This window comes from Monodelphis domestica, chromosome 2, assembly GCF_027887165.1.
Source record: "Monodelphis domestica isolate mMonDom1 chromosome 2, mMonDom1.pri, whole genome shotgun sequence".
In the NCBI taxonomy this organism is placed as follows: Eukaryota; Metazoa; Chordata; class Mammalia; order Didelphimorphia; family Didelphidae; genus Monodelphis; species Monodelphis domestica.
In genome coordinates this window covers 378,047,844-378,072,236 of record NC_077228.1, presented here as the reverse complement: position 1 = coordinate 378,072,236, position 24,393 = coordinate 378,047,844, and the positions used below count along the sequence as shown (strand labels likewise).

General features: G+C 33.8%; 1 protein-coding gene across 5 annotated transcripts in view; it reads left to right on the top strand.

Moving 5' to 3' along the window:
• The window catches only part of TUBE1 (tubulin epsilon 1), a 34,543-nt gene extending 10,177 nt beyond the window's left edge, over positions 1–24,366 (top strand). For 4 of the 5 annotated variants that reach the window (XM_007484446.3, XM_007484450.3, XM_007484448.2 and 1 more), the window contains 8 exons: positions 13,049–13,170; positions 14,731–14,918; positions 15,120–15,298; positions 16,265–16,405; positions 19,897–20,037; positions 20,310–20,484; positions 20,574–20,681; positions 23,449–24,366. In XM_007484446.3, coding sequence (XP_007484508.2) covers positions 13,049–13,170; positions 14,731–14,918; positions 15,120–15,298; positions 16,265–16,405; positions 19,897–20,037; positions 20,310–20,484; positions 20,574–20,681; positions 23,449–23,607 — 1,213 coding nt within the window. In that variant the 3' untranslated portion in view covers positions 23,608–24,366. The remainder of the gene's footprint in view (positions 1–13,048; positions 13,171–14,730; positions 14,919–15,119; positions 15,299–16,264; positions 16,406–19,896; positions 20,038–20,309; positions 20,485–20,573; positions 20,682–23,448) is intronic. The other variant, XM_001379191.5, reaches the window with a different exon arrangement.
• The last annotated feature ends 27 nt before the right edge of the window (positions 24,367–24,393 follow it).

Sequence of the window (24,393 nt, the reverse complement as noted above, 5' to 3'; positions counted from 1 at the left end):
AAGGGCAAGCAACTTACAAAGGGAAAGTTTAGCAAGAGGTGTGAAGTTTTAGTCTACTCAGAGAAGGTGATAACAAAAGAAGATGTGAATTAAGAATGAACAGTCCTGTGGAAAATGTCTACTGTGATTGGTAGATGTGAAATTTAGGGGAGGTGACATAAGAGAAATTTCTCTTTAAAAGGAGCTGGTCTCTCTGAACTTAGGGAGTTGAGTTTGGAAACTGAATTGGAGGGTCTCTGAACACTGGAGTTTTGCTTGGAACAACGTTGTGGTGAGTGATTAAAGACTGACTAGTCTTCTGACCTAGGCCCTTTCCTACTATTTCGTCTTACTCTTTCTCTCTCCCTTCCCTTAATTCCTTCATTCTTATTAATTAAAATCTCCATAAAACCCAGCTGACTTGGGTACTTCATATTTGGACATTTTTCCCATGGCGACCACTTATTTTTGATAAAACTCAAGACGCTAAAATTATCTTTACAATTTTGGCTTTTCACAGTCTTGAAACCAACATTTTTCATGGTCACAAAACTCATTTTCATTTTTTGTGATGTTTGGTGCTCTTAGACAATGATCTGGAACTAGAATTAAAGAAAGAACTTAATTGCCTTCAGAAAATTACAGCACTTCTTTTTTTTATTTTCAATATAAATAGAGAATAATTTATTTTTTAAATTAATTTATTTAATCAATTTAGAACATTATTCCTTGGTTACAAGAATCACATTGTTTCCCTCCCTCCCCTCCCACCACCCTTCCCGCAGCCAACACGCAATTTCACTGAGTATTACATGTGTCCTTAATCAGAACATATTTCCATGTTGTTGATGTTTGCATTAGGATGTTCATTTATAGTCTACATCCCCAACCATATCCCCTGGACCCATGTAATCAAGCAGTTGTTTTTCTTCTGTGTTTTTACTCCCACAGTGTTTCCTCTGAATGTGGATAGTGGTTTTTCTCTAGATTCCTCCCAGTTGTTCAGGATCACTGCATTGCCACTAATGGAGAAGTCCATTACATTCGATTGTACCACAGTGTATCAATCTCTGTGTACAGTGTTCTCCTGGTTCTGCTCCTCTCACTCTGCATCAATTCCTGGAGGTCTTTCCAGTCCCCATGGAATTCCTCCAGTTCATTATTCCTTTGTGCACAATAGTATTCCATCACCAATATATACCACAATTTGTTCAGCCATTCCCCAATTGAAGGGCATCCCCTCATTTTCCAATTTTTGGCCACCACAAAGAGTCCAGCTATAAATTTTCTTGTACATGACTTTTTCCTTATTATCTCTTTGGGGTACAAACCCAGCAGTGCTATGGCTGGATCAAAGGGCAGATAGTCTTTTATCACCCTTTGGGCATAGTTCCAAATTGCCCTCCAGAATGGTTGGATCAAGTCACAACTCCACCAGCAGTGAATTAATGTCCCTACTTTGCCACACCCCCTCCAGCATTCATTACTTTCCATTGCTGTCATGTTAGCCAATCTGCAAGGTATGAGGGTGGTACCTTGGAGTTGTTTTGATTTGCATTTCTCTGATTATTAGAGATTTAGAGCACTTTTTCATGTGCTTATTAATAGTTTTGATTTCTTTAACTGAAAATTGCCTATTCATGTGCCCATTTATCAATTGGAGAATGGCTTGATTTTTTGTACAATTGGTTTAGTTCTTTATAAATTGTAGTAACTAGACCTTTGTCAGAGGATTTTGTTATGAAGATTTTTTCCCAAGTTATTACTTCGCTTCTAATTTTGGTTGCATTAGTTTTGTTTGTATAAAAACGTTTTAACTTGATGTAACCAAAATTACTTATTTTACATTTTGTGATTTTTTTCTAACTCTTTCTTGGTTTTAAAGTCTTTCTTATTGCTTATAGTTTCCTTCTTTATATTGAAGTCATTCACCCATTCTGAGTTTATCTTGGTGTAGTTTGTGAGATGTTGATCCAAACTTAATCTCTCCCATACTGTCTTTTCCAAGCAGTTTTTATCAAATATTTTGTTTTGGTCCCAAAAGCTGGGATCTTTGGGCTTCTCATAGACTGTCTTGCTGAGGTCACTTACCCTAAGTCTGTTCCACTGATCCTCCTTTCTGTCTCTTAGCCAGTACCAGATTGTTTTGATGACTACTGCTTTATAGTATAGTTTGAGATCTGGTACTGCAAGGCCACCTTCCTTTGCATTTTTTTTCATGATTTCCCTGGATATGCTTGATTTTTTGTTCTTCCAAATGAACTTTGTTATGGTTTGTTCTAACTTAGTAAAAAAGTTTTCTGGTAGTTCAATAGGTATGGCATTAAATTAATTAATTTGGGTAGGATGGTCATTTTTATTATGTTAGCTCGTCCCACCCATGAGCAGTCGTTGTTTTTCCAATTGTTTAGATCTAGTTTTAATTATGTGGAAAGTGTTTTGTAGTTGTATTCATATGGTTCTTGTATTTGTCTCGGCAAATAGATTCCTAAGTATTTTATATTGTCTAGGGTGATTTTAAATGGAATTTCTCTTTCTAATTCTTTTTTTTTTTTGAATTGACAAAACAGTTTATTTTTAAAAATTAAACTGAGAGATAGCTAGTGAAAAAAAATTTTAAAGAGGAAAAAATATAGCATCAAAAGTGATAAAGGAGATTCCCAACAATTGAAGATGGAATAAAAAATAATCAGAATCTAATTTGTCCAATTATATGCCAACAAAACTAATAACAGATAAAAGGGATGAATATGTATAAAAATGCTAATTGAATAGAACAAATGGGATATTATAATATTACAATCTCAGAAAAAGAAATTGAACAATTTGTTTAAAAAAAATTAGGAAAGTAATGTTTAAAACTGAACTAAATGGATTTACAAGTTAATTCTAAAAAGCATCCAAAAATAATTAATTCCAATGTTTTATAAAATATTTGCAAATAAAATGGAAGAGATTCCACCAAAATCATTATAGGATACAAATATGATCTTTATATGTAAACCAGGAAAAGAGAAAATAGAAAAAGAAAACCAATAACCCAAATGGATATCAAAGCAAAAATGTTAAATGAAAAATCAACAAAGAGGTTACAATAACATTAAAAGATGATATAATTTCAACAGATTGGATTTATATCAGGAATTTGTAACTGGTTCAAACTAGAAACATAATGGACTATATTCATGGCAAAAATAATAAAACCCACATAATTATGTTGATAGATAAAGAAGAAGCTTTAAAATAATTCAACCACTATTTCTGCCAAAGATACTAAAAAGAATAGGAATTATGGAACTTTCCTTTATACAGTAAATAGTATCTATCTAAAGCCAAGAGCCAACATTATATGTAATAGAGAAATGTTGGAGTCCTTTCTAATAAAATCAGGTGCAAAGCAAGGATGTCATTATAACCATTAATACTTTATATAGTGCCAGAATTGCCACTTATAGCAATGACAAGAAAAAAGAACTGGAGAAATAAACATAGGCATAGCAGAAACACACTTGGATGTATGTGTTTATACATTTTCCCCTCAGAGAGCTCCATTGTTAAATACAGACCAGCACATCTAAGCCAATCCTCCAAGGAAGCTTTAGATTCTGAAAGATGAAGATAAGAAAAGATTGCCTTCCAAGCAAAAGAAATAGTCTAAACAGACACGGAAAGACTAACTCAGAAAATGAACTCTTGAGAAAGGAAGAAGAATAACCCAAATCTAGTGTTCCACGTGACAACCACTGGAATAATTGGAGGGATTTTCATTCCTTCCACCCTCCAAGTCTTTTTTTTTTTTTAGTTTTTAAAACATTTTATTTGGTCATTTTCATACATTATTCATTGGAAACAGATAATTTTCTTTTCCCTTCCCCCCCCCCACCACCCCTCCTCTAGCTGACTTGCGATTCGTCTGGGTATCACGTGTCCTTGCTCTGAATCCATTTCCTTGTTGTTGGTATTTGCATTAGGGTACTCATTTAGTGTCTCTCCTCGATCATGTCCCCTCTGTAGTCAAGCAGTTGCTTTTCCTTGGCGTTTTAACTCCCTCAGTTTGTCCTCTGCTTGAGGATAGTTTGTTTTTGTTTTTGTTTTTTTTCTCATAGATCCCTGTAGATTGTTCAAGGACATTGTATTGCCATTAATGGAGAAGTCCATTACGTTTGATTGTACCACAGTGTATCAATCTCTGTGTACAATGTTCTGGTTCTGCTCCTCTCACTCTGCATCACTTCCTAGAGGTTGTTCCATTCTCCATGGAATTCCTCCACTTTATTATTCCTTTGTGCACAATAGTATTCCATCACCAACATATACCACAATTTGTTCAGCCATTCCCCAATTGAAGGGCATCCCCTCATTTCCCAATTTTTGGCCACCACAAAGAGTCCAGCTATGAATATTCTTGTATAAGTCTTTTTCCTTGTTATCTCCTTGGGGTACAAACCCAGCAGTGCTATGGCTGGATCAAAGGGCAGATAGTCTTTTATCACCCTTTGGGCATAGTTCCAAATTGCCCTCCAGAATGGTTGGATCAAGTCACAACTCCACCAGCAATGAATTAGTGTCCCTACTTTGCCACATCCCCTCCAGCATTCATTACTTTCCTTTGCTGTTATGTTAGCCAATCTGCTAGGTGTGAGGTGATACCACAGAGTTGTTTTGATTTGCATCTCTCTGATTATAAGAGATTTAGAACACTTTTTCATGTGCTTATTAATAGTTTTGATTTCTTTAACTGAAAATTGCCTATTCATGTCCCTTGCCCATTTTTCAGTTGGAGAATGGCTTGATTTTGTGTACAACTGGTTTAGCTCTTTATAAATTTGAGTAATTAGACCTTTGTCAGAGGTTTTTGTTATGAAGATTGTTTCCCAATTTGTTGCTTTCCTTCTAATTTTAGTTACATTGGTTTTGTTTCTACAAAAACTTTTTAATTTGATGTAGTCAAAATTATTCATTTTGCATTTTGTGATTTTTTTCCTAGCTCTTGCTTGGTTTTAAAGTCTTTTCTTTCCCAATGATCTTCTTTATATTGAAGTCATTCACCCATTCTGAGTTTATCTTGGTGTAGGGTGTGAGGTGTTGATCCAAACCTAATCTCTTCTAATTTTCCCAGCAGTTTTTATCAAATATTTTGTTTTGGTCCCCAAAACTGGGGCATTTGCGTTTATCATAGACTGTCTTGTTGAAGGCATTTACCCCAAGTCTATTCCACTGATCCTCTTTTCTGTATCTTAGCCAGTACCAAATTGTTTTGATAACCACTGCTTTAGAGTATAGTTTGAGATATCTGGGACTGCAAGTCCTCCTTCCTCTGAATTTTTTTTCATGATTTCCCTGGATATCCTTGATTTTTTTGTTCTTCCAAATGAATTTGTTATGTTTTTATCTAATTCAGTAAAAAAAGTATTTGGTAGGTCAATAGGTATAGCACTAAATAAGTAGATTAATTTGGGTAGGATTGTCCTTTTTATTACATTAACTCATCCCACCCATGAGCAATTAATATTTTTCCACTTGTTTAGATCTAGTTTTAATTGTGTGGAGAGTGTTTTGTAGTTGTGTTCGTATAGTTTCTGTGTTTGTCTCAGCAAATAGATTCCTAAGTATTTTATTTTGTCTAGGGTGATTTTAAATGGAATTTCTCTTTCTAATTCTTGCTGCTGAAATGGTTTGGAGATATATAGAAATGCTGATGACTTATGCAGGTTTATTTTGTATCCTGCAACTTTGCTGAAATTGTTGATTGTTTCAACTAGCTTTTTGGTTGATTCTCTAGGATTCTTTAAGTAAACCATCATATCATCCACAAAGAGTGATAGCTTGGTCTCCTCATTGCCAATTCTAATACCTTCAATTTCTTTTTCTTCTCTAATTGCTACTGCTAGTGTTTCTAGTACAATGTTAAATAATAAAGGTGATAATGGGTATCCTTGTTTCACTCCTGATCTTATTGGGAAGGCTTCTAGTTTATCCCCATTGTATCTTTCTCTGTTTGTGACCTGCCTGGCTTTGGAATCAGTACCATATTTGTGTTGTAAAATGAATTTGGTAGAAATCCTTCTTTGATTTTTCTGTCAAACATTTTTTATAATATTGGGATTAGTTTTTCTTTGAATGTTTGATAGAATTCATTTGTGAATCCCTCTGGACCTGGAGATTTTTTCTTAGGAAGTTTTTTGATGCCTTGTTCAATTTCTTTTTTTTGATATGGGGTTGTTAGTCTAGGCAATATATATAAATATTAAATATTCATCCATATCACCTAGATTGCCATATGTATTGCCATATAATTGGCATGATAATTTTTAATGATTCCTTTAATTTCCTCTTCATTAGAGGTGAAGCCTCCCTTTTCATCTTGGATACTATCAATTTGGTTTTCTTCTTTCTTTTTTTTTAATTAGATTGTCCAGTACTTTGTCTATTTTATTTGTTTTTTCAAATACCAGCTTCTAGTTTTATTTATTTAAATCCACAGTTCTTTGACTTTCAATTTTATTAATTTCTTCTTTAATTTTTAGGATCTCTAATTTAGTCTTCACCTGAGGATTTTTAATTTGTTCACTTTCTATTTTTTCTAATTTGCATATCTCATTCATTGACCTCTGCCCTTCCTAATTTGTTAATATATGAACTCTCAAGGATGTGAATTTCTCCCTGAGTACTGCTTTGGCTGCATCCCATAGATTTTGAAAGGATGTCTCATCATTGTCATTTTCTTCAATGAAATTATTAATTGTTTCTATGATTTTGGAGATTTTGGAGAAACATATTGTTTAATTTCCAATTAATTTTTGATTTGCCTCTCCATGTACCCTTATTATTATTTTCATTGTATTTTGATCTGAGAAGGTTGCATTTATTATTTCTGCTCTTTTGCGCAATGTTTTTATGCCCTAATACATGGTCAATCTTTGTGAATGCACCATGTGCTGCTGAAAAGAAGGTGTAGTCCTTTTTTATCCCTATTTATTTTTCTCCACATATCTACTAACTCTAATTTTTCTAAGATTTCATTCACTTCACTTACCTCTTATTTATTTTTTGGTTTGATTTATCTAGTTCAGATAGAGGAAGGTTCAGATCTTCCACTAGTATAGTTTTTGTATCTATTTCATCCTTGAGCTCCACTAGTTTCTCATTTAGAAATTTAGATGCTGTGCCATTTGGTGCATTCATGTTAAGTACTGATATTTCCTCATTGTCTATACTGCCTTTTATCAGGATGTAATTAATTACCTTCCCTATCTCTTTTAACTAGATTTATTTTTACTTTGGCTTTGTCAGATATCATGATTGTGACTCCTGCCTTCTTTTTATCAGTTGATGCCCAATAGATTTGGCTCCATCCTCTTACTTTTACCCTATGCATATCTACATTCCTCATGTGTGTTTCTTATAGATAGCATATGGTAGTATGGTAGGGTTTTGGATTATCATCCACACTGCTCTTCTCTTGTGTTTTATGGGTGAGTTCATTCCATTCACATTCAGAGTCATGATTACCAGCTGTGTATTTCCCAGCATTTTGATTTCACTCCTAGACCTGCCTTTTCTTCTTTCACTATTTCCTTCTACACCATAGTTTTGTTTTTAATCAGTCCCCCTAATTCCCACCCTTATTTTACTTCCCTTTCTACCCCCTTCCCTTCTTACTCCCCCCTTATTTTCTTTAGTCTTTTTAAACTAACCCCCCCCCCCCGTACTGCTTCCCTCCCCACCAGTCCATTTGTTACCCTTCTACTTCCCTATAGGGCACAAATCAATTCTCTGCCCCATTGGATTGGTTTGTTCTTCCCTTTTTGAGTCAATTTCAATGCTCTTAAATGTTGAATATTTCCTATCATCAACCTCTTTACTCTTCCAGTGTATTGATGTTCTCCCCCCTCCCTCCATGAGCTTCTTTGTGACATATAAATTTACCCCCTTTTGCTTCTTTCCCCATTTCTTTTAGTATTAACCCCTTTTTTAAGCTCTAATTGTGTGTGTATATACATATATGTATATATGTATGTATTTATGCATACATATTCCTATATACATATTTATGTCTTGGCATTTCATCCTATACAGTTTATCACTGTTCCCTCTAAGTGTAATTCTTCTAGCTGCCCAGGTGATAATAACAATTTTTAAGAGTTACCAATGACCTCTTTTCTTATAGGGATACATATCATTTTAACTTATTGGGTCTCTTTAAAAAAAAAAGTTTGCGTTTTTTTGTTTTGTTTTGTTTTTCTTTTTTCCCTCTTTTTTAATTACCTTTTGATGATTCTCTTGAGTTCTGTACTTGGGCATCAGATTTTCTGTTCAGGTCTGGTTCTTTTCTTTAAAAATGCTTGTTAATATTAGTGTTAAATTAAAATAAAAAGTTAAGTTAAAATAAAAAAATAAAAAATGTTAAATATTTTGTTAAATGACCATACTTTCCCCTGTAAGAATATAGTCAGTTTTGCTGGGTAGTTGATTCTTGGTTGTAGACCTAGTTCCCTTGCTTTTCGGAATATCATATTCCATGCCTTTCGGTCCTTCATTATAGATGCAGCCAGATCCTGTGTTATCCTCACTGTGGTTCCATGGTATCTGAATGACTTCTTAGCAGCTTGTAATATTTTTTCCTTGGTCTGATAGTCCTTGAATTTGGCTATAATATTCCTGGGTGTTGTCAGTTGGGGATTCTTTCAGTCTCTACTTTTCCCTCTTGTTCTAGAATATCAGGGCCGTTTTCTTGGATAATTTCCTGTAGTATGATGACCAGGTTTTTTCTTTTGCCATGGTCTCCTGGTAAACCAATGATTCTTAAATTGTCTCTCCTGGAACAATTTTCTAAATCTTCTATTTTGTGAATGAGATGCTTCATATTTTCCTCAATTTTTTCATTCTTTTGATTTTGTTTTATAGTGTCCTGCTGCCTTGTGAAGTCACTTGCTTCTAATTGTTATATTCTGGTTCTTAAAGACTAGATTTCATTCCTGGCCTTTTGGTCATCCTTCTTCTGGTCTGATTTTCTTTGAAGATAATCTTTCATCTTTGCCTCCTCTTTCATCTCCTTTGACTCATTTTCAAGATGATTAATTTTGGCTTTCAAGACACTATTTTCTGTTTCCACATGACTTATCTTGCTTTTAAAGTTCTTTTCAGCTTCTCTTAATTGTGTTTTGAATTGTATTTTGAGTTCTTCCAGCGCCTGTAGCCAATTCGCTGGTTTTCTGTTGGTTTTTTTTTTGCTTGGAGTTCCCTCATCCTTTTCTGTTCCATTTGCTCTTTGTTCGTTGCCTGTACACAAGCTGTCAAATGTAATTTCTTTTTTCTTTTTCTGTTGTTTGCTTATATTTACCCCTTCTTTACTCCTTGCTGTTTCCTGAGCTCTTGCTCCTCTCTTTTTTTTGTGTGTGTGGTGGTTTGGGGCTTTTTTTTCCACCTTCACCCTTGGACTTCTATCAGTAAATCTCTCAGTGCAGTTTGTGGGGCAGAGGTGTTGGAGCTTGAGCTTCTCTGCCCTCTGGAAGCTTTGATGAGATTAAGTCTGGCTGGGTTGCTGGATGTGCCCTGGGGCCAAAACCTCAGGAGTTGGGGGGGGGGGCAATATAGACTGTCTCCACTGCTGCAACTATGCCTCCTGCTCTGTGCTCTGTGTTTCTCTATCTGCTTCCCCACTGCCTGTATTGGACACTCTGAGCCTGGAACAGCTTTGCCCGCAAAGGTACTCCCTCCTGACCAGCGCCCTTTGCCTGCCCAGAGGTTCCAGCTACTGCTTGAGGCTTAGTGCTCTAGGTTGGGGAGGGGTCCCAGGACCTTCCGTCTTCCTTCCCCTTAAACCCCAGTGTTCAGATTCTGGCTTTTGGGAGGGGTGTACCTTTTAAATTGGGTCCAGCAGGAGGGTTCCTTTGCTCTGTCTTGTTGTTAGGTTTGATTTTCAGTCCCCTAGGAGCATTTAGTTTGTGATCGGTAAGGAAGGGTTTTCAGAGATCTGAACATTTGCTGCCTCTATGCACCTTGACTCCACCCCCAGCCTTGCAGCACTTCTTAAATGAACTCAAGTTTCTTCCAGATACAACAGTATATCTATTAAAACTCTTCTATTTGTATTGGGAGACAGTAAACTTGGCAGATTCCAAAGAATTAAAAATCACTATCACAGAAGATAGTAGAGAAGGTAGTTGAAATCAGCTTGCAACTTACAACCAATGAGGAACTTCAAGGAAGAATGGGAGGGAAAGATGTTGTCAGAGAAATATGTGCCAGTAGGAGAATATGGGCTGGTCACGTGCTATGGGCCAGGGATGACGGTTAGACATGGTACTCCATTGGTATCTTCCCAATGTCAGAGAAGGCTTCCATCTCATTCCCCCTTACCAGCATCCAGAGCAATACTGCTGAAGATCCATTGCCTTGTATTCATTTATATTAAAGATGTCAACATAGATATGTAATGTCTTAGTTGTTGGACAATCATCTCACAGTTTAGTTAATATTTATAAATGGACTAAAGCCTATATGATTCTTAGCAGCTTCTGCCTCTTTTTCTGTCATTGTCACTGCAGAGGGGGGAATGTACTAGCTAAGTCTAGGACCATTTTGTATTTTTATTCATGAGTTATTATGACCAACAAATTCGTCCCCTAGTGGCCAGCCTAATGATAATGATCTTGAGAAAGCAGCCTATTGCCAGAACCAGACTCCAAGCCTTGCCAGTGTGAAAAAATCTTCTAGGACTTGTATTCCTCTGACATAACCTTCAAAAGTCTGGGGTCCCCTTCATATAACAAATGAGGCATTGAATTTAAACGCCAGGCATCACCATTTTCTAGAGCAATTTAATGTAAATCAGAAGCTCTAATAAGGAATCCAAAAGCCTAGAAATGCTCATCCAAGCAAAGGAAAATGAAAAAAATCCCACAATTTTTTCCTTACAAGAAATATATGTAAAAAGCAAAGATGTGAATAGAGTAAAAGTGAGAAGCTGAAACCAAATTTCCTGTGCATCAGGGAATCAAAAAAAGATGCAGTCGTGTTTTCAGACAAAGCAAAAATAAAAATCTACAATCTAAACAGCTAAAAAACCAGTGCCAATATGTATGCTCCAAATGGCATAACATCTAACTTTCATTTAAAAATTAAATTGTAAAAAGTTATTAATAATAACAGCAGTAGGGGGCTTTAATTTTCCTCTATCAGGATTAGACATATCTAACAAAAATAGAAATGAAAAAAGGGAAAAGGGGAGAATTGAACAAATTGTTAGAGAATTAGAAGTTAAAATTTTATAGTGCCCTCTAAAAGAGACTGCTGAAGAACATACCTATTTTTTAAATCATATGGCATTTCAACAAAAATGTACTGTGTATGAGAAATTAATAAATATTAAGTGACAGAAATACTAAACATCCTTTATAGACTCACACAGTAAAAATGGCAATCAGTTCATAGCGCACCAGCAAGACATAAACCTGCATGGAGGCTTAATAATGAAATTTTGAATTGATCAAAAACCAAATCATTAGTGATATTAATTATAATAGTGATGAGATAGCATGATTTCTAGGATGCTATAATGATTCTGAGAAAAAAATAATGTACCTTGGAATATATGTATATTAACTAGGAAAACATTTAAAATCCAACATATGAACCTCAAGCCCAAAAGAGGAAAAAAAAATCTTAAAAATTAGAGAAGAAATCATTAAATTGGAAACCAAAAAGACTTTAGAATTAATAAACCTAGAAGTTGGTTCTTTGAAAAGACTACTATGCAGAAATTTGTTCTGCATGTGACTTCATAGATATAATGAGTATTGTATTTCTATCCCTCTCAAGGGTTATGGAGGGATGGAGACAAGGAGTGAATTTTGAAATGAAAGTAAAATTGAATTTGAAAAGACTAACGAGATTGGTAAACTTTTAGCCAATCTGATTAAAAAGAACAGGGCAAGGAGCAGATGGGTCGCTCAGGGGATTGAGAGCCAGGTCTAGAGACTGGAGGTCCTGGGGTTTAAATCTGACCAAATGCTTCCTAGCTGTGTGTCCCTGGGCAAGTCACCTTAATCCCCATTGCCTAGCCCTTACTCCTCTTCTGCCTTGGAACCAATACATAGTATTGACTCTAAGACAGAAGGTAAGAGTTTTGTTTTGTTTTGTTTTGTTTTTGAAGAGGGCGGGAAATCAGATCAACAAAATAATGAAAAAGGTGATACCAAAAGAAATCTAAAAACATTAAAAGAAGAATTTTAAGAATCTGCTGTGCACACCTACACGCCAACAAAATTTATAACACCAAAAAAGAGGATTATCTTCGAAATACCTAAATTAACAGAACACCAAATAGTGATCTTAAAATATTCAATCTCAGGAAAAGAAATAGAACTATCTATGTCAAAGAGAAAAAAAAAAACATGGTCAAGATAGATTTATAAAAGTCCATCAAACTTTTAAAAGTTATTATCTATGTTGTATAATTTTGGCAAAGAAAATACTCTTATCAGACTCCCGATATGAAACAGATATAGTACTAATACCTATACCACGGAAGACTAAAGGGGATAACATGGTTTATAAGCCAATATAATTAATGAATATTGATTCAAAAATGTTAAATAAAATTTCAGAGAAAAGATAAAATTAGAAAAGTACAGTTCCTTGTCCCTTAGTAAAAATGCTTCTTAGGATATTTTAGAATATATGTAGTATAATGTTGATTAAATGTTCCACATGGATTTTATATAGTATTATGATATGAAGTAAATTTGTGTTAACCAAGAAAAGACAGCATAGTACATTAGAAATAGTACTGTATTTGAACTTAAAAGACTTAAGTTCAGCATCTGCCACTTCATTGTATGACCGTCATAACCTCTCAGCTTTAAGTTCCTTGTCTGGAGAGAGATGGTTGAACCAAACAACCTCTAAAATCCCTTCTAGTGATGCTGTGCCCTTAATTCAGGGCTGGCAATAGTACCTTCAGAAAATAATCCACATTGTTGTAAAGCTCAGAAAAAGAAACATCATGAGATACAAAAGTGCAAGGAGATTCTTTTGTTTACTTTTGAAATAATGTCTTTTTCAGGGCTGTAGGTTACAAGGTTTTTGGCTCTCAGTACCGAGATCAGATTGTGGAGAAACTCAGACAGACAGCAGAGCACTGTGACTGTTTGCAGTGTTTCTTTTTAATTCACTCCATGGGAGGAGGTAAATCTACTTATTCAGTTGTACAGAAGTGTTTAATTAGAAATGATTTTATAGTTTTGAAGAATTGAATAGAAATTCAATTTTAGGACCTATAGTTGATATATTTGTGTATGTATATATATATGCATTTATGTATTCATATTCTATATATAGTATTTAATTATGCATGCCTATATTGGACTGGTATCCCTTGAGGTTATGAAATTTTAATGTTATTTAACAGTAGGCTGTTTTCATATTAACATTTAAAAAACAATGTAAATGCAATCTAAGAGTTTTATTCTGCAAATTTTAAATGAAATTCCTTACTCTGTGAAAACATCGTGCTATTTCCAGACATAAAATAATTGCTTACATTTTTTTCGCCAATTTGAACTTATAACGTAGGCCAGCTAGAGAGGAGCAATGGTAGCCTGGAGCATTTATTCACATATTTTATGACAAAAATTTTATAGCCATTTTTTCAATGTCTCCAAACTTTTCCTTAGGTATAATTCTCAAAATTACCATAGTAGAAAAAAATATAATAGATATTCTTGGACTTAGCACCTAAAATCATTTTTTGGCCCAATAATAAATTAAGAGTGACTTGGAAATTAACAAACTCCTGAATTTGAGAAAACTAGTCCACAGCAACAGTTTTTACCTATCCATTCCTGAAATGGAAGCCATTGGAATTTACTGAAATCCAAAATAGAATTGTCCAGTTTTAAAAAACGAAAATTGAAGATACTGTTTACATTATACTATTTTCATAGACTTATGAATAATTTGGTAGCAAGTTTTTATTATGTCATCAAAACACAAGTTCTGTTTTGAATGACTTTTACATAAACAGTTTGATTTGTTTTATATTAGCTCCATAAGAGATAGTCGTACAACTTCAGAGATACCAATATCCCAGTCTTTTAGTATCATTAGAAACATTTTCTAACTACATATATAATGCATTCATAGTAAGTAGCTGAACTGAAAATCACCACAGAAATAATAAGTACATTATAAAACAATACTAGACTTTTTCTAAGCTGCAATAACTTTCTAATTGTTGAATAAATATTAGTGTAGAATTTTAATTTTATAGGTAAATTTAAAATACTCATCTTTCCATTTTTAACAACAAAATTAAAATTTTACTTTGTTGATTTCTTTACTGATATATACACTACAAAAGTTATATGACTTCAAGTTGATACAACACTCAGTTGATTACCACATTTTTTTACTTTTCTATCAGCCATTTTGTTATCATAACACAATTATGTGTCACAAAAAAATAAAGTCTAGAAAACCCTCTTTTCATGGCAAGATGTCAGTAAGGGAGCTATATGAACCTCACTACCCACTCTATTTTCTAATGTAAAATGGAATAAATGTATTTTAGTCATATTTTGAGAGTAGAGTAAAAGTGTCTTCACATATGGAATATACATAATTATATGCATATGTGTCTATATCTATAAATGGCAAAATATATCTAAAAAGTAAAAATTAGAAGGTAACAAAGATGTTACAAATTAGGTGTACTTATTTTACATGTGTTTCAATTGTCATTCTTAGGGACAGGGTCTGGGCTTGGCACATTTATTTTAAATGTGCTTGAGGATGAATTTCCAGAAGTATACAGATTTGTGACTTCAGTTTTTCCATCTGGTGAGGATGATGTCATTACTTCACCATATAATAGTGTTTTGGCAATGAAGGAACTTAATGAGCATGCAGACTGTGTGTTGCCCATCGAAAATGAAGTAAGAAACACTGTTGATATTTGATCTTATAAATTTTTCAGTTGCCACATCATAAGCCATACACAATGTTATTGAGATAGACTTGGTTTTGTCTTCTATTTTTCTGACACAAAGGGCTTCTTTTCCCCAGTCTGTCTCAATTTGCTATTTACCATTTATATGCATGTAATTTTTACTTTCTTGATTTTTTTTCCTCAAAAGTCTCTATTTGACATCGTTAGTAAAATTAACCAGATGATAAATTCTGGCAAACCAGGAACAACTGTGAAGCAACAGAGTCTGGTAACTTTAAATGAAGGTGGCATTAAAAAAAAGCTGGATGAAAAACCATTTGATAAAATGAACAATATTGTAGCAAATTTGCTGCTCAACTTAACAAGGTAATTTTATTGCATACTTCTTGGCATTATTAGTAAGGGAATTTACAAAATATTTTGCAAAGAAATTGTTTACTATTTAGTTTGTAAATTTTGTTCATATCTTCTAACAGCTGACAAGAAATTCAAATCCTAAATGGTATTGGCAGTGCATGTGTTAGCAGATCCAGTTTCAAAAGAAAAGTAAAAGCTAGATTAGTTTTCTACTGTAGAATAAAGAACTTAGCCATAAAGAAAAACCAAAGCTTGAAAAGAGCAAGCAAAACTTGATATGTACCCAAGTAGACTAAAGGGGTTTTATTAAGCATTCTTAGAGTAATTAAGACCTTAGTATGTGGACTTTTGTGTGAGTAACTTAAGAAACCACTGATGCTATTTAAATCAGATTTTTTTTTTAAACACATAGGAAAGCCAAGATGACCTAAAGGTTTTTAGCTATTAAATAATCCAGAGGTTGAAATGCTAAAATTGTCAGGTATGTGTGTGATCTTTAAATTACCATTATATATGGGATTTCACAAGAAGCACTGTTGAATAATAGCTAGAAAACCAATCTGGGAGTCTAGAAGACCAGGGCTTAGGTTCTGCCTTTGACACCTACCAGCTGCCTTACTTTAGTTAAACCATTCAGTTTCTCAGTTACCATAAATCCTTTCTAAGATTAAATTAGGGTTCTAGTTTCCATGTTTACGTTGATAAAATGGATCTAGATCCTTACTCCTATTTCTCCAACAGAGAATATTAAATTCTAAAAGCAAAGAAATAAAAAGATTCATCAGCCATGTACAGATAATGAAATAATATATATAAGGTGCTTTGTAAATGTATTATGTATTATTATGTGATTATGTAAATGTCAGCTATTGTGATTTGAGAACGTATTCATTGAATTAATGGAAATAGATTTTTAAAATTTGTATGTACTTTTAAAATAAAATTTTATTAATTGTCACAGAATTCATATTTCAGTTCTTCCAGATTTGAAGGTTCCCTTAATATGGATCTTAACGAAATTAGTATGAATTTAGTTCCCTTTCCTCAACTTCATTATCTTGTTTCAAGCCTCACACCTTTGTATACATTGGCAGATGTAAACATTCCTCCTCGAAGGTAAGTCATACTAACTTCTATAATTTCCAGAGATCTTGTCTTATAAAACAGCCATTTAAAAATATGATTTGTAGAAAACAGGAATAATTCTTTTTAATCAGTGGATTTCCTTTTAGTTTATTTGTTGCTTTTAAAAATTCAATTTAATTAATTTGATATAAAATTTAAAATTTAATTTTTAATAACAAACTTTAAATTAATTTAATTGTGTTAGATTTGGAAAAGATTCAACTGAAAATGTACATTTTTGACTTAAGTTTGTACATATAATTAGGAAGATGTGATCATTAAACTCATATATCATAAATATTTAGTGATAGTGAAGTATGCAATTTTTAATGAAAAAAATGTGACTTGAGAAAATTCTCTAAGAACTATAATGAGAAAAAAATGAACTGAAGAAACAAAGGTTTGATCTTCTGAGCATATCAGTTTATTAAGCAGTGCACTCCAATTGCTCAACAAATTAGAACCAAGCCCTTTCTTCAGTTTAGAGATGGATGCCAAATATCAGAGGAAACACTTTTATATATTAAAAACAATCAAACAAAGCCAATAAGTTAAAAGGAAACAATACATTAGATAATCTGATATTTTTTTAACTTGGAAATTTTTATCTAATTAATTTATAATCAGATTTCTAATCAGATGAAACACTAGAAACTTTCCAAGTGGGAAGGGGGAGATGAATAGGTGCAGTTCCCTGAATTCAGAAAAAGAGGTGTTCCACTCTTCCCCAAGTATCTGTTAAACAAGTAAAGGAACATGGAAAACAATAATCAATCAGTAGGGGGGCATTTTTCAGATAAGACATAGAAGTTGCTTGAGATGTATAATAATAAGAAAACTCCCTTTAGAAAATCCACTACTTCTGGAGGCAACTCATTCTACTTTTGAATAACTCTAATTATTAGCAAGGTTTTTCTTACATAAAATTGAACTTCTCTCTTTTCAACTTTCATCTAATACTTTTAATTGGGCCTCTTAGGCCAATTAGAGTAAGTTGTGGAAGTGTGCTAGAGGGAAATTTTGGCTTTGGTATTAGAGGACCTGTGTTCAAACTTTGCCTGTGAGAGTGTGCCAAGTCATTTAACTTCTCTGGGATGTGATTTCCTTTTCTGTAAAATGAGAGTATTGGACTAGATCAGCACTGGTGAAGGCTTTCACATCTGTGTGCCCAAACTACAACTTCAAGCTGCCCATGAGCCCCCACATTACCCCCAGACAGCAGAGGGAAGATGTGCTCACATTGGGAGGCTGGACAGAGGGTTGAGAAAAAAATGTCCTCGGGTGCTGGGAAGGGAGCCAGTACTTTGCCATGCTGGATTAGAATCTCTGATCCTGTAAAGTGAATCCCTTTTTCCATAAAACAGCTTTTCAGATACTTAAGCACTGCTTTGTATTGCCTCAGCACTGCTCAGGGTCAGCCCTTCTCCAAATTAAACATCCCAAGTTCTGTCAACAGCTCTTCATAAGACTTTAATCAAAAGTCCATCACAATTCTGATTCTGATACTTTACACTTCATATCATGTTAGGGTTCCATCTCTAAAGATTTAGCTCAGCGTTTTTTGGTCTTTTTGGATCCTGATTGTCATCCAGTTTATTATCTGTCCTTCCTAACTTTATGCCATCTGCAGTTTCAGTAAAAATGCCATTTAGGTCTTAATCCCAGTGTTAATAATGTTAGATAGCAGAGGCCCAAGTACAGCTCTCTGGGGACTCTGCTTCCAGGTTGACATTGAACATTAATGACTTCTTTTTGAGTCCAACCCTTTGATTGAATCGACTGAATTGAATTATCTACTCCCCATCTCCATTTTTCTAGAACAGCCTGGAATACTCTATTAAAATGCTTTGCTAAAATTTAAGTAAACATTCCTCTATCAATTTAGCTTGTCAAAAAAGAAATACTATTATATTAGATATGACCTTTTCTGAGCACATGTTTACTCTTTGTGTTTGCCAGTTCTTTTTCTAGAACTTTACTAACCATCTCTTTAATAATAGGTTCAAATTTGACCAGGAATAGAAGTCATCAAGCTCACTTGCTTATATTTTACAGATTTCATTTTCTTCCCCCTTATCCCTTTGGATAAAAATCAGGATTCCATTTTCCTTTTTCTAATCCTGTAATACCTCTCTCATTTTCTGATTTTTCACTAAACTGTGACTTAGTAATTATTAACCCACAGTTATTTCAGGACTTTAGGATGGTTCCTTGTTTTTTTCTAATTCTCTAAGGGTGGTTATTTCTGCAGGTTCTTTTGTTGGTCTTTCTCATTTTTTCTCTTTCTATGGATTATCTTCCCCAAGCAAATGACACCCAACTCTCTCCTGAACTTCAGCTCCATGTCTTTCTGCTGATCAATTTTACCATTAGCTCACCAAACTTAACATATCCAAATCCAAATCTATCTAATGCCCCATTAAGCATTCCCCTCCTCCTGTCTTCCTTATTTCTGTCAGTGCACTTCATCTTTGACTGTCCCCCTCTCTTCTCATATCCCTATAGTTACTAAGTACTACAGATTTTATATTTGCAATATTCTTCTTTGCAGTATCTCTTACATTTTTCTTTTTCTTGATATTTTCATATTCAACTGAATTTAAGCCCTCATCCTCTTAATATTATAATAACTCACTGATTTCCCTAAGTTCCACTTAAGCTGCCTTCCACAAAGCTTCCATTAATTATAAATTAATTATATTCCAATGAAATCTAAGGACCTCTTGGCCCTAAACCTATACCCTCAAATTGGAGCTCAGCATGCAAACAAAAATGCTCCTTAAGAGCAGAGGTTAGCCTCACTTTTTCATTTATATCCCCAACACTTAACACAGTGTTTGGCACATAATAAATTATTTTAAAATGTTTTCATGTTTTCTTTTTTTAAAAACTTTCATTCAGTTCATTATGGTGAACAAAAGAAAGATAAAATTAGAGTAAGGATCATGGCATAAGTGAACAGGGGGAAATGACTTGGTCTAAAGATTGCAGTAAGGATAAAGAATAGATTTTAAGAGTGAGACAGAGAGATAGAAAGATAACAACATGATCCAAAGAGGGAATTGCAAAATTCAGTATCAAACTTATGGGTGATGGTGAGACCTACAGTTGTGAACTATCCCTGTGAGTTACTAATATATAATAAATAAATGAATCATCAGGCATCTGAATGTGCCATGCTAGGACCTGTGCTAGGGATACAAATAGTAATTGTTGTCTTCAGTCATTTCAGCCATGTCCAACTCTTCATGATCCCATGTGGGGTTTTCTTGGCAGAGACCATATAGTGGTTTATTATTTCGTTCTGCCATTTTACAGATGTGGAAACTGAGATTAAGATTATATTTGTATATTTTATGTTCTATCTGACTCACATTTTGATAATAAACTTTCCATTAAATAGTAATAATATACAAGATCACTGAACTTTTTTTTAGTACTATTTTGCATATCAGATGATTCTTATTTTTTTTTTTTTTTAGGTTAGATCAGATGTTTTCAGACGCTTTTAGCAAAGACTACCAGCTCATTCAAGCCGACCCGAAGCATAGCCTCTACCTTGCTTGTGCCTTGTTAGTTCGAGGAAATGTGCAGATTTCAGATATTCGAAGAAATATTGAAAGGTTTGACCTTACCTTTTTACCTTTTTTGCTTCAAAAAAAGTTTTATTGATGTCTTTTGTCACTCCTTCTCTATGAAGACCCCAAGGTGTTTAGTGACTTAGCCAAGATCCCACTATTTGAAGACCATATCTGTTGTCTAGTTTCCAATATAGTATTTGCTGCATTCTTCCTTCTTTTCTATCATATATTTATAAGTAGTATAGCATTGGTCTAGCTCATTGTTCATATATTCATATGCTACTTGATTCTTAATTGTAAATTTTGATTCTTAGATTGAAATCTTCTCTCCACTTTGTCTCATGGAATCAAGAAGGCTGGAAAACAAGCCTGTGTTCAGTACCACCCGTGGGCCATTCTCACTCACTCTTGGCACTGGCAAACAACACCTGTGTAAAACCCACCTTCATGGAGCTTAAAAATAGATTCCTGAGACTCTACAAGAAAAAGGTAATTATCAGTAAAATGGAAAGAATATGCTAACTGTAGCTTACTTTTAGATGTGACTATATAGATTATACTACTGTCATGTCATTTAGGCATGTGTATTTGACATTACTTCTTTCATGGAGAGAAATCTGTCAGTGAGATCATTATTGAAGTTCTTAAGCTTTCTTGTATGCCAAGCAGCCCTCTGGGAGTCTCTGGTGAGTACTTTGGCTTCTCAGAATGTTTCAAATGCATAAAATAAAATACATAGAATTACAAAGAAGACCAAGTATGGTGAAATAAAGATATAATTTTTTGTTTGTTTTTCCATCCAAATTCACAGACTCCCTAAAATCTATCCATAGAACTCTTGGGGATCCTGTTCTAACCTGCTGGGATTTCTCCAAATCTAGACTGTTAACCTGTTGGTTACAACTTCAAGCTTTAGGTCTCCTGAAAATTTGACAGACATTTCATTTGTGTTTTTTGACCAAATCACTAATAAATATATTGAATGTTATGAGGTCAAGAATAGCTATGTGGGATACTTCATTCCCTTAAAATTGGTATCATTAATCACTATTCTTGGATCTGACCAGTTAAATGTGTTATATCAACACCATCTTATCTGTAAGTGTAGTATGAGATTTTGTTAAATGCTTTCTTTAAATTCTAAGCCTATAACTATACTCTGATCCACCAGTCTGAGTTACTGTGTACAGAAATGAAATTATATTAGAGTGGCATTTTTTTTTAACCCTTACCTTCCACCTTAGAATCAACACTAAATATTTGTTCTAAGGCAGAAGCATGGTAAAAGCTTGGCAATTAGGTCAAGTGATTTTCCCAGGGTCACATATCTAGGAAGTTTCTGAGGCTACAGTTAAACCCCAGGACCTCCTGTCTCCAGGCTTGGCTCTATCCACTAAGCCATCTAGGTGTCCCCTTTTCATAATGGAAGCTATGCTGGCTTATATTGATCACTATTTCTCTTTCAATAATATTTATATATCATTTCATTAACAATTTGCTCTAGAATTTTGCCAGAAACAAAATTCCAGTTCACTGGTCCATAGTTCATAGATTCCATCATCTCTTCTTTCTTGGAAAATTGGTACATTTGCCATTTTCATTTTTCCAAAATTAACTTATTATTGACTTAGCAATCATTTATCAACTAGTTCTTTCAATGCTATCTGAGCCTGGTGGGTTCAAGTTATTGAAGGCAGCTAGATGCTGTTTGATCATCTCTTCACTCATTTTAGTTCCCATATCCCTGCTGATTTTTGTTCTATTATTTCCAGTTTAACAAGCATTTTCTTTGGAGAAGAAACAAACAAAAGTAGTTTAGCCTTACCATTGTCAATTATTATTAACCATCTACCCCAAGCATAATGCCTCTCTGTTCTTTGATCATTTCTTGTGTTCCTAGCATAGCTTTTTGGAAAATTGTGCCTAGAATTCTTTTGACAGTCCTGAAACATTCCATGCCTTAAAATACCTAATACATGCTTTTGTAATCATCTTTCATTGTTCTGATGTCTATACATGTCTTTTTAAAGCCTAAGAGTTCTTGTGCATCTGTATCAGTCTATTTGTCAACACCTTTTCCTCCTCATTGAAATCAGTTCTGCTTGTCTCAAAATTTTTGTAAAACTTTACGCCATTGAATCTTATATTTCTTTCCTCTTTATCCTTTTGAAATGTGCTCTTCTAAAATCTAAGATGCACTAATTTATACATTGTCAGGCTTTCTTCTCTTTCATGAGTTTTGTAATAGTCACTTATTCCCAAGGATGAATTCTTTTCTACTTCAGCTAACAGTTGATAAGGAGTCAATTCTAGAATCAAATTTTCCCTTGTTTTATCACCTTTTAAAGGATAAAATTATCATGAAATCAAATCACAGGCTTTTCAGTTCCTCACCTTTTGACAGAGTATGTCAGGCATTATTCACATAGGTAAAGTCCCCATTACTACATTTAGTGCATGAATTGTCTTTGGATATTGCCATCCATCATTATCTTCTTAATTCACAAAGCTTTTCCACCTCCATATCTCATTTTTATTTGTTTTTAAAAAGCCCTTGCCTTCTGTCTTAATATCAATAGTCAGTTCCAAAGCAGAAAAGCAATAAGAGCTAGGCAACTGAGGTCAAGTGACTTTCACAGTGTCATGCAGCGAGGAAGTGTTTAAGGCCATCTTTGAACCAAGGATCTCCCATCTCCAGGTCTGGCTCTGTCTACTAAGCCACCTAATTATCCCCATATTTCATTAACCTAGAGTAAATTTTTACCAGGTTTGGAATCAGTTTTTGAAATTCCTCATCTAATTTCTTTTCCTCATCTATGTGATTTGTTACATAACCCCAATTAATATAATTTCCATCTTTATAATAGTGGTTGCCATCATATTTCACTTTAAAATTTACAAAGGACTTTATGTGCATTATTGGATTTGAACCTCGTGGCAGGGCTTTGATTAGTGCTACTCCAATTTTAGAGATGAGAAAGCTGGAACTCAAAGTGCCTATGGTTATTCTTTATGTCTTGATCCTCAACAGTATATTCTTCACCTTGTTTCTCCCACTCAGTTTCCTAAATTTTCTTATATGAGTATAAATACATTATGATATCTTACTCTGCAACCCTTTTTCTGTTTCTTTTGAATACATTTTGACATTCTAGAGACAATTCCAGGGTTAAGAGCCCTCCCAGAAAATTCTCGCATGTCAAATTTGCTTCTTTGTATGTCTGTTTGTCCATGTATAACACACTTCTGTACTAGTATGTGTTAGAGTTGGCTGTGGTTGTGCCTCATCCCCTGATTATCTTGTAATCTCTGTTGGAGTTGGAATAGTTTTATCTAAACTGTCTTCTCCAGGACCTACTCAGTGCTTTGCTTACAGGAAATACATATTAGATGTTTATTGAATGAATAAATTGCAGAAGTGATAACAATTAAACCCGTTTTTTTTTTTTATAGGCTCATCTTCATCACTACCTACAGGTAGATAGAATGGAAGACAGTTGTTTTACAGAAGCCGTATCATCTTTGTCATCTCTCATAGAGAAATATAATGAATTAGATGTCACCAAAGGCTTGCCTATACATGAACAAGTTAGACTAAATATAGTTATATAAAAACACATCACAAATCTACAATTTCAGTTTTTACTTACAAATGTTTTAGTTTACTGATGGTTGACTTTTTAGTTTGTTTTTTAATCACTCAGAAAATCTTGCTTGATTTTATCACTCAAGAAATCTTCAATGATTTTCTTCAGAGTAGCAGATAGCCTTAATGTCTTAGAGAAAGGTTTCCTTTAAAATAGTTTGATGGAAGTATAATATACCACATTTGGAATCAATGCTGCCTTTGAATTATATCTACAACCATTTGCCTTATAAGAGCCATATTTTTTTAAGATTTATGAGAAGTATAAAGTCTAATTGCCTTTTTATAACCTGGTGTTTGGGAATTTGTACACTAATAAAAAGCCTGATGGGGGCATATTTTTTGTATAGGTAATATTCATATTTATTTTGAAATACTATCTAGGTACTTAAATTGTTTTTTAAAACTGATCTGATTCTCTGAAAATTGTTTAATAAAAATATAAAAAGATGTTGATTTTATCACAGATATTGGAAATGAGGCCAGCTTTTGATTTTTCACTCAGAATAATTCAAAATTATTTGAAAATATATTATTTTATAATACAACCATATTGATTTCATGTGCCTTATTTATAAACAGTTCTATTTTTAGAATTATTTTGCACAATAAAGTCTACAAAGAATACAGAACTTTTATGAGCTCAGTATCTTCAGAACAGTGTGGTATGCTAGAGCTATAATAGCTCAGTGAAATAAATATTGCAAAATTGTTACACTTTGAAATGTTTTAATTGTGTTCTTTCATTTCAT